This window comes from Salmo salar, chromosome ssa03 (assembly GCF_905237065.1).
Source record: "Salmo salar chromosome ssa03, Ssal_v3.1, whole genome shotgun sequence".
Lineage (NCBI taxonomy): Eukaryota > Metazoa > Chordata > Actinopteri > Salmoniformes > Salmonidae > Salmo > Salmo salar.
The window spans coordinates 36848048-36860987 of record NC_059444.1 but is presented as its reverse complement, the minus strand read 5'-3'; the positions used below and the strand labels follow the sequence as shown (position 1 = coordinate 36860987).

General features: G+C 42.9%; 1 protein-coding gene across 1 annotated transcript; it reads right to left on the bottom strand.

Annotated features, from left to right (window-relative positions):
- Positions 1–1056: 1056 nt before the first annotated feature.
- LOC106600269 (homeobox and leucine zipper protein Homez) lies at positions 1057–11363 on the bottom strand. Its single transcript, XM_014191586.2, has 3 exons — positions 10925–11363; positions 5247–5419; positions 1057–5043 (listed from the first exon to the last, which is right to left on the bottom strand). Exon 3 carries the CDS (start codon positions 5013–5015, stop codon positions 2946–2948), a length of 2070 nt encoding a protein of 689 aa, XP_014047061.1. The 5' UTR covers positions 5016–5043; positions 5247–5419; positions 10925–11363; the 3' UTR covers positions 1057–2945.
- Positions 11364–12940: the final 1577 nt, after the last annotated feature.

Below are 12940 nucleotides of genomic sequence, written 5' to 3'. Positions count from 1 at the left end.
AGCTCTCTGCACGAGCGTGGTAGCTTCAGTGAGTGGTACACACCAGATTACTTGATCTCATTAAAAAAATACATTTCGGCCACATTTTTATGCCAAACATTTTTTAAAGACGTCACAGAAATAATTCAACAGTCCACAAAGTGACAGCTAGGAGGGGTTGGGATCAGGGGAGGGAAAGGGTCTTCCACAACCATTATTTTCACACATTGCCATGTTCAAATTGTATAATTTCTAACCGTAAAAAAATTACCAAACTGTACACTGAACAAAAATTAACGCAATCATTTCAAAGGTTTTACTGAGTTACAGTTTCTTAATTGAAATAAATTCATTAGGTCTTAATTAGGTCTTAATCTATGGATTTCACAAGACTGGGAATACAGATATGCATCTGTTGGTTAGTTACCTTTAAAAATAAACTGGCCTCTCTTCACTGTATGCAATTGTGTTCATTGTCCGTAGCTTACACCACCATGGGGAACTGTTCACAATGTTGACATCAGCAAACCGCTCACCCACACAACGCCATACACATGGTCTGCAGTTGTGAGACCAGTTGCCTGTCCTACTAAAATAATAAAATCTACGTTGGAGGTGGCTTATGGTAGAGAAATTCAAGTATCTGCCAACAGCTCCGGAGGACATTCCTGCAGACATCTGCGACATTGTGTTGTCTGACAAAACTGCACATTTTAGTGTTCTTTTGTCCCTAGCACAAGGTGCACCTGTGTAATGATAATGCTGTTTAATCAGCTTCTTGATATGCCACACCTGTCAGGTGGATGGATGATCTTGCCAAAAGAGAAACGCTCACTAACAGGGATGTAAACAAATTTGTGCACAACATTTGACAGAAATAAGATTTCTGTGCTTATGGAAAATTACTGGGGTCTTTAATTTCAGCTCATGAAACATGCGACCAACGCTTTACATGTTGCATTTATATTTTTGCTCAGTGTGTATTCATTCTACTGCCGTTTCTCATGATTGGTATCAATATATATTTTTAAAGTCCACATACAGATGGTAAAAGATTGGCACAAAATTGTCTTAGCATGCCATCGTTGTCCATTCAAGGAACAATACTTTATTTTTCTGTAAATCAATTCAAACATCAAATGTGGGACTGAAATGTTTATAGTTTTTATCTCTCCTCATAGGGACACCCACCATTATTAACACTCCCATCCGGTAAGATTTCCACGGTGCGTCATTGAAAGTTGTAGCTAACATAACCCAGTCAAGAACTGGAATTGGATAATCACAACACTCTGCAAGTCCTTTCAGAAATGGCAAGTAAACCACATTGGAATTAAAATTACATTTCGTCAAAACGACAAAACAGAGATCCAATTGATCAATTTCGTTATGTGATCTAACATAACATTAAGCCAAAAGACAACTAAGTATTTTGGCATAGTTCTTACCTCTTCCTACAGCATCTGTGATGAAAAGCTGACCCCATCTCAGAAAGTTCAGGGAATGAAAGGCCTCCCTCGAACCAGTTCACACAAACAAGGAAACATTCACACAATTGCAAATATGTTTTTTTTTTTACTTGTTTCTAGTGACGCAGTAGGGCAAATTTGAAATGTAACAAACATTAATTTATGAAAATGAGTGCCATCTATCCAGTGAAGTACAAATGTAAAAAACTGTTTACAACTGAAGGCTGCAACATGACTAGTGTAATAAGACAAACATTTCTCCTTCAGTATTCTTGTAATCTTCTCATAGCTAACAGAACAAACTTCTACACTAGAAAATATTGATTAAATACTTTCTAGTATACCGGTTTGAATGACACATTTGCATGTTTTTTAATCTCTAAGACATAGGAAATGGCCTGCACAAAACACCAGTTATTGTTTTGGATTATAGTGGACTAAGCCAACCTATTACTTCTATGCCTGAACTTTGAATTTGGTTGGATTACACATTTCCAGTGACTTCTGTGCCCCTAATCATTCTACTCACACAAATGCTCGATATAGGCAGAATACTCTACTCCCACCAATCTGGGGTATGAACAAGGGGAAATAAACTGCACACACAACGATAAAATAAGCCTACATTGCAGCCCTTCAGTACATAATTCATTTTCAGAGGTGAGCAGAGGCCAAAAATACAGGATTTTACAGGACCAAAGAGTGCAATTCAGTTGATCAAAATGTTTTAAACGTGTGGTCTGCACGGACATTGAACTTCACTTTAAAACATCTGTAGGTCAGTGCAAACTGCATAACAATTTTAATAGGAATTCAAACTTTTATAAAAAGGAATACATTTAATGAACATTATGGCAGCTAAAATGTCAGGGTTAAAAATATTCAAGTGCAACGTGTCTATTTAGAAGGATAAAGTGTTAATGTCCAGTTTGTTAATCTAGTGGAAAGGAATTGTAGGTTGTAAATTAATGATTACTACTTTCAGTGATTAGTCAGTGTCTTTACCCTAAGACTCATAAATTGTTCTATTTAGGTTTCCACAGTGCAGTTTCACTTCTGAAAAATGGAGAACTACACTACCTAAGGAGCTCCAACCAATACATACTTTATATCCAGTTAATTATATTTTGCTACAATACTAGACTACAAATTATATCATAACACACAAACAACATAAGGGGGTGGGGGAATTGAACCAGTGCACTAGGTAATGTCCTATCTATAGTAGGCAGGCAGCACAAGCAGGACCTCAAGACCAAGCTTATGAGAAAAAAAACACTGAATGCAGCAATAATTCAGCACAGTCACCAGATCTGTGCTTATACTACAAAGACAGTAAGCATTTAAGAGTCACACCTGCTCACATTAAAGCTAAGTAAATTCAATATGAAACGTTTTTGTAACTAATGAGCGTCATCGGTCTGCGTAAGACATGATCTGTCTTGTCCTCTGTAAAAAAAGAGAGTGCCGATTTCCAACCCTTAGCCGCCCACAATCTCAATCAGTAACATTGGTTTCTGGGTCAATTTCCTTGCTCTCCTGAGATGCAAACCAGTCTCGCACCTGCTGGTAGCTCATTCGTGACTTTTTGCAAAGGGCATCAAGGTCTTTCTCATGAAGAACCCCTGTCAAGCGATGGTAAACCCCCAGCGGCTTGATGTCCGGGAAATCTGCAGTGGATGTTGCTGTGGCGCCATTCGCTTGAGTCTTACGTTTGCGGCTACCCATAACCCGAGGGATCCCACTGGAACCGTTTCCACCGGTGACTCCACTGCCATTTTGCTGTGTGGCTAGTTCAGCCAGAAATTGTTCACGGACCCCCTGCACCCAGCGTAGCTGCCCATTTTTAACAGCGTAGCGCGTATCCCCAAACCACTGGATGATGTCTGCACGGGGCAAGCCTGTGAGTTCTACCAGCTGGGTGTAGTCCTCACTCTTAGGCCACTGGCAGCGCAGGAAGTGCTCCTTTAGTATGTCCAGTTGTTCCTTGGTCTTCCGTGGTCGGCCAGCAGGTGTAAGAGGAGACCAGGATGAGGGAGGACTGGAGAGAGACAGGGCTGTGAGTGAGGCTTTGGCTGAGCAAGCAGACTTCTGCAGGGTGCTGGTGCTAGTGGAACTATGCTTAATAGTGGGGACAGTAGTCGAAGGGGGAGGGGTGGTAGAATGAGAGGGGGAGGAAGAAGCAGCGCAGATGGTAACGGCTGATGGTGGTTGTTTAATCTCTGGGTCTTTGTTGCCTCTAATAAACTGTAGGGGCTTTTCTTCCTTTTTCACCTCCACTTCCTTAACAGTCTCAGTGTGAACAGAGGCTTCCTCTGCAACCTCCTCCACTGCTCCCTCCCCAAAGGTCTCCAGGCTGTTTGACAGGAAGTTCTGGAAGAAATGTGAATCTTTCACCCCATTGCTGCGAGCTCCCTTCCCTTGAGCCCCTCTCTGCACTTCAATACCATTTTCTTGATCCCGAGGCCCGTGAGCTACGAGTGGAAAAGACTGAACTTGCTGAGACTTGTCCTTTGCTTCTCCTATGATGAGCTGAGGGTAGACCATGGATGTTCTAAGCAGTCCGCGCCCATTTCTAAGCTGGTACCGGCTGTCGCTGAACCATTTGCGGATGTCATTGCGGCTCAGGCCCGTTTCATTCTGCAGGCATCGAAGCTCTGTCTCCGCAGGCCAGTTTTCCCGCAGGAAGCTGCTGCGAAGGACTGCAAGCTGAGCTTTGGTCTTTTTGTAGCGTCCGCGTTGCTGTTGCTGTGTAGAGCCAAGTGAGGTCTCAGAGAGGCTCAGGGAAGCCTCTGTTGCAGTAGCTGCTGGCATGTCTACAGGAGGGTGGTAGTAGTATGAATCCTGAGGGGGTGGGAGAGAGGAACTGAAATGTCGGATAGTGGAGGCTGGTTTGCAGTGTTCTGGAGTCTCATGTCTGGCTCGTTTTCTTGGGTGGAGCAGGGAAGAGTTAAGACCATTATTCATTTGACCTTTGTCCTCTGCTTCCACAGACATCTCCCCACACCCCTTCCTCATCTTCATCTCCTCTTTCTCATTTGCATAGTCGTTAGTCCACTCAGGTCCGGCCAGCTTGCCACGCGTCTCCTCAATCTCCTCTGAGGCCCAGCTGATGCCGTATTTGATTCTCTGCACCATGAACCAGACCTTGACTTTGTCCAGAGGCAGGGCACAGAGCCGTGCCAAGGCATTCACCTCACGAGATGTTGGGTATGGGAACACATTGAATGCCTGGACCAGCTCTTGGATGGTGTCAAGCTCACGTGTCTGATTTGACTGTGTCCATACTAGCTTCAGGCCCTCAGAGACCAAAGGCAGGCACACCACAGAGTTGTGGTTGGTGCTGAAACTAACACCACCATCTCTGACCTTGCCTCCATCACTGTCTGTTGCATTGTGGTCAAAGGATAGATGGCTCTTTCCATTGGTTATCTGGTGGTGTGGAGTTTTGGAGGAACGCGGGGAGGCATGCTTTCCTTCACACGCTGTCTTCGTGACGTCACTCTGGAATGACTCCATGTTCACCTCCAGTCCTATTCTTCTGTTACGGTCAACGTGTGTTGCCATCGGTGATGTCACAGCACGTCACTCCAGTCTAGTAGAGATAAGACAAAGATGTAAAATACATTGTGCTCAAATTGATTATCACACTAACAAAAAATATGTCTAGTCCAGGGGTCTCCAACAGGTAGATCGCTTGCCTGTCGGGCTGAAATTAGCATTTGAATCAGGAAAGTGTGCTCTCACAACCTCTACAAGCAAGAATGTTGATTTTTTTTTTATTTTAATGTACTTTACCGGTTGTCCGTGCAGTTGGTCCTTTTGGCGGTAGGAATGTGAGACAATATATCCACAGTAAAGTAGAATTACATCAACTTTTCAAAGCGCTATGTCCTCTTTTCACAAGTTCTCTGTCCTCTGAGAATCAAGTTTGACCCACCACCAGAGGCAGTGAATCACAACAGAAACACCTATGGAAAGAGAAAGATTGAACATTTGACATTTTCAATGTGTAGGCGATTCATACATGACAAAATATATAAAAATTGTCATTCATAGAGTAAGATGTTTGATTATATAATCTCTTTTTGAAAAACAGCTATGGCAGAGGACAATTGACTTCATACAAAAGGCAAACTCGAGACTGGCTATTAGGGAGAATTTTTGTACAACTCTGCCCGATTCTGACCAAAAGCATAAATTAACTGTCAATTCACAGAGAAAACTCTATGGAACGCAACAAGTGCATATTTTGTATTTCTTATATTCCTTTTGTTGTAGCATTATTGAGAGGGAACCTGGAAGTAAACATTTTATTGTACTGTAGTGTGTACACCATTTGTATCATGTGCACATTTCCCCCTGACAAATATATTTACAAAGTTTGGATTAAATCCAATATCCCATACGGTCCTTTTTGCCCCCCTGGTCCTGGAGGGCTGCAGTGTGGATGTCCTAGCCTGGCACTAACGGCAGGTAGCCTAGCGATTAAGAGCATTGGGCCAGTAACAGACAGGTCACTGGTTCGAACCCCAGAGGAAACGAGGTGAAAAGTCTGCCAATGTGCCCTTGAGCAATGCACTTCACCCTAATTGCTCCTGTAAGTCGCTCTAGATAAGAACATCTGCTAAATGACAAAAATGAACTAACATCTAATTCAACTTCGATCGCCAATACCGAACCTTCATTAGCTGAATCAGGTGTACAGTCGTGGCCAAAAGTTGAGCATGACACAAATATTAATATTCACAAAGTCTGCTGCCTCAGTTTGTATGATGGAAATTTGCATATACTCCAGAATGTTATGAAGAGTGATCAGATGAATTGTAATTAATTGCAAAGTACCTCTTTGCCATGCAAATGAACTGAATCCCCCAAAAACATTTCCATTGCATTTCAGCCCTGCCACAAAAGGAGCAGCTGACATCATGTCAGCAATTCTCTCATTAACACAGGTGCGAGTGTTGACGAGGACAAGGCTGGAGATCACTCTGTCATGCTGATTGAGTTCGAATAACAGACTGGAAGCTTCAAAAGGAGGGTGGTGCGTGGAATCATTGTTCTTCCTCTATCAATCATGGTTACCTGCAAGGAAACACGTGCCGTCATCATTGCTTTGCACAAAAAGGGCTTCACAGGCAAGAATAATGCTGCCAGTAAGATTGCACCTAAATCAACCATTTATCGGATCATCAAGAACTTCAAGCAGAGCGGTTCAATTGTTGTGAAGAAGGCTTCAGGGCGCCCAAGAAAGTCCAGCAAGTGCCAGGACCGTCTCCTAAAGTTGATTCAGCTGCGGGATCTGGGCACCACCAGTACAGAGCTTGCTCAGGAATGGCAGCAGGCAGGTGTGAGTGCATCTGCACGCAGAGTGAGGCGAAGACTTTTGGAGGATGGCCTGGTGTCAAGAAGGGCAGCAAAGAAGCCACTTCTCTCCAGGAAAAACATCAGGGACAGACTGATATTCTGCAAAAGGTACAGGGATTGGACTGCTGAGGACTGTGGTAAAGTCATTTTCTCTGATGAATCCCCTTTCCGATTGTTTGGAACATCTGGAAAAAAGCTTGTCCGGAGAAGACAAGGTGAGCGCTACCATCAGTCCTGTGTCATGCCAACAGTAAAGCATCCTGAGACCATTCATGTGTGGGGTTGCTTCTCAGCCAAGGGAGTGGGCTCACTCACAGTTTTGCCTAAGAACCCAGCCATGAATAAAGAATGGTACCAACACATTCTCTGAGAGCAACTTCTCCCAACCATCCAGGAACAGTTTGGTGACAAACAATGCCTTTTCCAGCATGATGGAGCACCTTGCCATAAGACAAAAGTGGCTAAGTGGCTCGGGGAACAAAACATCGATATTTTGGGTCCATGGCCAGGAAACTCCCCAGACCTTAATCCCATTGAACTTGTGGTCAATCCTCGAGGCGGACGGACAAACAAAAACCCACAAATTCTGACAAACTCCAACCATTGATTATGCAAGAATGGGCTGCCATCAGTCAGGATGTGGCCCAGAAGTTAATTGACAGCATGCCAGGGCGGATTGCAGAAAAAGGGTCAACATTGCAAATATTGACTCTTTTCATCAACTTCATGTAATTGTCAATAAAAGCCTTTGACACTTATGAAATGCGAGTAATTATACTTCAGTATTCCATAGTAACATCTGACAAAAATATCTAAAGACACTGAAGCAGCAAACTTTGTGGAAATTAATATTTGTGCCATTCTCAAAACTTTTGGCCACGACTGTATACAATGAATGAATAAGGGCATAAATGGGACAAAATATGCAAACCCTGCAGCCTTCCAGATAGGAGTTTACATGATGATTACAATAACATAAGCCGAAACTAACCCAAAATGAAATTAGCTAAGTATTTGAGAAATTAGATCAAGTTGACTAAGATATGCGGTCTAATTCTGGGACGGCGTTATGGGCGGGCAACCGTACCTCCGTGCCTGTCCAAATGGAGCTGGAGGAGATGGCTGCCGTTTTACGGTCCCCTAAACAATTGTGCGTGTTTCTCTCCCCCCCCCCTCGCATTATTTGTAACTTATTTTGTACATAATGTTTCTGCCACCGTCTCTTATGATGAGAAAAGAGCTTCTATATATCAGGACAGCAATTATTCACCCCATACTGGATAAGATTTTTTTTTCTTTAACGAGTCGGACGCAAAGGATTTACTCCAGACACCCGACAAGGCCCTCATCACCGTCATTCGCTAAGCTACAGGACTGTTTTGCTAGCCCAGACTGGAATATGTTCCGGGATTCTTCCGATGGCATTGAGGAGTACACCACAGTCACTGGCTTCATCAATAAGTGCATCGATGATGTCATCCCCACAGTGACTGTACATACATACCCCAACCAAAAGCCATAGATTATAGGCAACATCCGCACTGAGCTAAAGGGAAGAGCTGCTGCTTTCAAGGAGCGGGACTCAACCCGGAAGCTTATAAGAAATCCTGCTCTGCCCTCCGACGAACCATCAAACAGGCAAAGCGTCAATACAGGACTAAGATTGAATCATACTATACCGGTTCCGACGCTAGTCGGATGTGGCAGGGCTCGCAAACTATTACAGACTACAAAGGGAAGCACAGCCGTGAGCTGCCCAGTGACACGAGCCTACCAGATGAGCTAAATTACTTCTATGCTCGCTTCGAGGCAAGTAACAAACACATCCACTACGCTGAACCTCAACACCAAGTTCCTTGGTGTTCTTTACCAGGCGGTGTCAGAGGAAAGCCCTAAAAATAGTCAGACTCCAGCCACCCTAGTCATAGACTGTTCTCTCTGCTACCGAAAGGTAAGCGGTACCAGAGCGCCAAGTCTAGGTCCAAAAGACTTAACAGCTTCCACCCCCAAGCCATAAGACTCCTGAAGAGCTAATAAAAAGGCTACCCAGGCTATTTGCATTGCCCTCCCCCCTTCACACTGCTGCTACTCTGGTTATCATCTATGCATAGTCACTTTAACTCTACCTACATGTACATATTACCTCAATTACCTTGACTAACCGGTGCCGCCGCACATTGACTCTGTACCTGTGCCCCCTGTATATAGCCTCTATTGTTATTTTACTGCTGCTCTTTAATTATTTGTTAGTTCTTTTTTATTTACTTTTTACTTAACACTTGTTTTTTCTTAAAACTGCATTATTGGTTAAGGGCTTGTAAGTAAGCATTTCACTGTAAGGTCTACACCGGTTGTATTCGGCATATGTGACAAATCACGTGTCACTAAAGACCCTGGTTCGATTCTAGGCTGTATCACAACCGGCCGTGATTGGGAGTCCCATAGGGCAGTGTACAATTGGCCCAGCGTCGTCCAGGTTAGGGTTTGGCCGGGGTACGCCATCATTGTAAATAAGAATTTGTTCTTAACTGGACTTGCCTAGTTAAATAAAGGTTAAATAAAAATCACAAGTGCATAGGCCTAGAAGGGAAGGGTTGTGTGGCAAAGATATGGTCATCGCTCTCCAGAATGCATGCACTCAGCTTTACAGAATGTGCCCCATTGTCTCCTGCCAATTCTTGCACATTCATTGCTTCATTGTGTGAATTGTTTGCCCTTTGATTATTTATTTTTATAAATTCCCTTTTACATATTTAACCAGTAGGCCTAGTAAAATGTACCATTAATCCCAGTCATTTGGTTACATTCATTTCTGTTAACGCATGTATTACAGTCATTTACGTTCACATTCTCGGAGTGTAAACGTTGTTTGCAGAGTTCACAACCGGCTACACTTGTGAGAAACAACTTTTGGTTAATTTCATAACCATCATCTACGAGTTTTGTAAATGTCATTGTCTTTTGTTTGGAGTGCTTCATGTGAGCATGTGTCTGGATTCTCTGTCCTGATAACGTTGAGGGAGTGTGCGCGCTTGAGCACACCAAACTGCTGAGGTCATACAAAATTGCACTTCACTAGAGATAGCTCAAATCAAGACAGAGGCAGACAGACGCAAAAGAGATTAATGGGATTAAAAGAACCTGAATGTATCAGGATATTTCCTACTGTTTCTATTTATTGGCTTTAGGCCTATGCATTTTACTTAGTTGACGATGGAAGTGATAGCCTATAGGCCAATGGCGCAGTAGACCTATCTCGGAGTTCCAAGCGCTAATTTCTTTAGCCGCCAATGGATCACGGTGTAGGCAATCAATGTGTCCATATGGCAAAGGCTGGTGCTCTTGCATTAGTGACATTTAAACTTTTTTATTTGTTTCATTTTAATTAACTCAGATTTTTATGATTAACCACGTGACAATTATTGAAATGAAACGTGTCCATCTTCTCCAACTTTTTATTTGCATTTACAAATACTCAACTGACACGCAGATAGGTAGAAATGTAGGATCAATTGTAAGCTTGCCCAAATTTGAAACTCAGGAGCTGCCCATTTCTTTATTGTGACACCCATTTACTAGAACACCCATTGATAAAAAACGGTCCCGCCTATAGAATTCAAATGGCAGTCCAATTGGTTCCTTCGGGCGCTGGCCCTGATCCAATTTACGAGACTGACGGTCAGGGGCTGGGCTATATAATCTCCGAACCCAGAACCAAATCACTCAAGTGATTAGCGAACTAAATGTATCATGCTGCGTTCTGTTGCAAGTCATTCGTTTTCGGAAATTATACATTTATATTCCCCAAAATGATGTGGGTCAATCAGTGAGCGAGCAAACTAGTAGCCCATGACAACAACAAAAAAATGCTAGGTACAAATGTGGCCGAAGACAGAGAAAGATATCCGGCGCTTTGCTAATAGTAGCCTAAACAGCCCTCATAATTTTAACATTGTTACAAATGTAACATCAAGACAGCATACAATGCTGAACAGCTCACAAGTTGGAACAGATATTTTGATCCTTTGTGGCGTACTAGCTCAAATGGTCAGACTGCACAGGCGCACTCACTCGGACACGCTTCGGTAATAACAAAGAAACAAACTTACCGGAATCATGTATTATCCCATTTATTCTCTGGCGTTGTATAAAGTTTTTTATTTTTTTATATCCCAGTCTTTTTGTTTTTTTTGTTAACCCTGTTAATGGCTGAAGTTGGAGAAAAAACACGGGGAAACAATAGTCTGTCTGACCCTGTCGCTTTATCTATCCGTCGAACCTCAAAGGGGTTCTCGTTTCGGATACAATGACGCGAAACAATTCTAGAACTTTGTTATGTCTCAAGTTAATAAGACCCAAACGAATACTTGATATGATACACCTTTAGAAGTGAATCAGCAATTGGTTGAACCCGTTTCCTTACTGTACCCCTCTCGGTCAGTTGTTGCTTTAATTCTGAAAATCCGAGCGTTTCCCCTGTCCTGCCAAGACGAGGACCACAAACTCACACAGGACCACCATCTCCTGAGTGACGATAGAGAGGGTGTGGCATTCTATGCAAAGCAGGACTGGGATTGGATGAAAGCGCTTGTAAAGGACTGGTCAGCAAAATAACTCTTCTAAAACACGCTGATGGACACTGCAATCGCCATGTTTGTAAGGTTATATAAATATAGAGTTTTTCGAAAGTGTTTTCAGACTTCAGTGAGCGCAGACTACATAGACGTGTAAACTAAATGTACAACGTTCTAAAAATAATCTACTTTGTCACATAAGCATTATTTGACTCAAAGACCAACAGTGGAGCATTTTGTGATCAAATAAAAATGTTGCCCTAGGGGGATTCGACCACACGGCCATCGTACTTTAAGAAAAGTAATATATGGCAATATATTTATATTACTTATATGTTTTATATGGGCATATGTGGTGGAAACATACATTATAAATACAAAATATGTGGACACCACTTCAAATGAGTGCATTTCAGCCACACCCGTTGCTGACAGGTGAATAAAATCGAGCACACAGCCATACAATTTCCATAGACAAACATTGGCAGTAGAATGGCTTTACTGAAGAGCTCAGTGACTTTCAACGTGGCACCGTTATGGTATGCCACCTTCCTTACAAGTCAGTTTGTCACATTTTTGTGCTGGTAGAGCTGCCCTGGTCAACTGTAAGTGCTGTTGGAAACGTCTAGGAGCAACAATGTCTCAGCTGCGAAGTGGTAGGCTACACAAGCTCACAGAACGGGACCGTGGAGTGCTGAAGCGCATAGTGTGTAAAAATCATCTGTCCTCGGTTGCAACACTCACTACTGAGTTCCAAACTGCCTCTGGGAGCAACGTAAGCAGAATAATTGTTCATCGGGAGCTTCATGAAATGAGTTTCCATGGCCGAGCAAGCCAAAGATCAACCATGCACAATGCCAAGCATCGGCTGGAGTGGTGTAAAGCTCTCCTCCGTTGGACTCTGGAGCAGTGGGGACTCTGGAGCAGTGGAAATGCTTTCTCTTACCTGTTTCAGCATGACAATGCCCCCGTGCAAAAAAGCAAGGTCCATATAGAAACGGTTTGTCGAGATCGGTGTGGAAGAACTTGACTGGCCTGCACAGAGCCCTGACCTCAACCCCATCGAACACCTTTGGGATGAATTGGAACGCCGACTGGAATGCCGACTGCAAGCCAGGTCTAATTGCCCAACATCAGTGCCTGACCTCACTAATGCTCGTGTGGCTAAAGCAAGTCCCTGCAGAAATGTTCCAACATCTAGTGGAAAGCCTTCCCAGAAGAGTGGAGGCTTTTACAGCAGCAAAGAGGGGACAAACTCCATATTAATGCACACAATTTTGGAATGAGATGTTTGATGAGCAGGTGTCCATATACTTTTGGTCATGTAGTGTATTTGCCCACATATAAAATCAAATTATGTTTTATTTGTCACGTGCCGAATACAACAGGTATTACCATGACATGCTTACTTACAAGCCCTTAACCAACAATGCAATTCAAGAAATAGAGTTACGAAAATATTTACTAAATAAACTAAAGTAAAAAAAAAGAAAAGTAGCACAATAAAATAACAATACAGAGGCTATATGCAAGGGTTACCGGTACCGAGTG

Excerpts from the sequence above, each read along its gene's own strand:
- LOC106600269 (XM_014191586.2), bottom strand. The coding sequence starts at position 5,015 with ATGGCAACACACGTTGACCGTAACAGAAGAATAGGACTGGAGGTGAAC.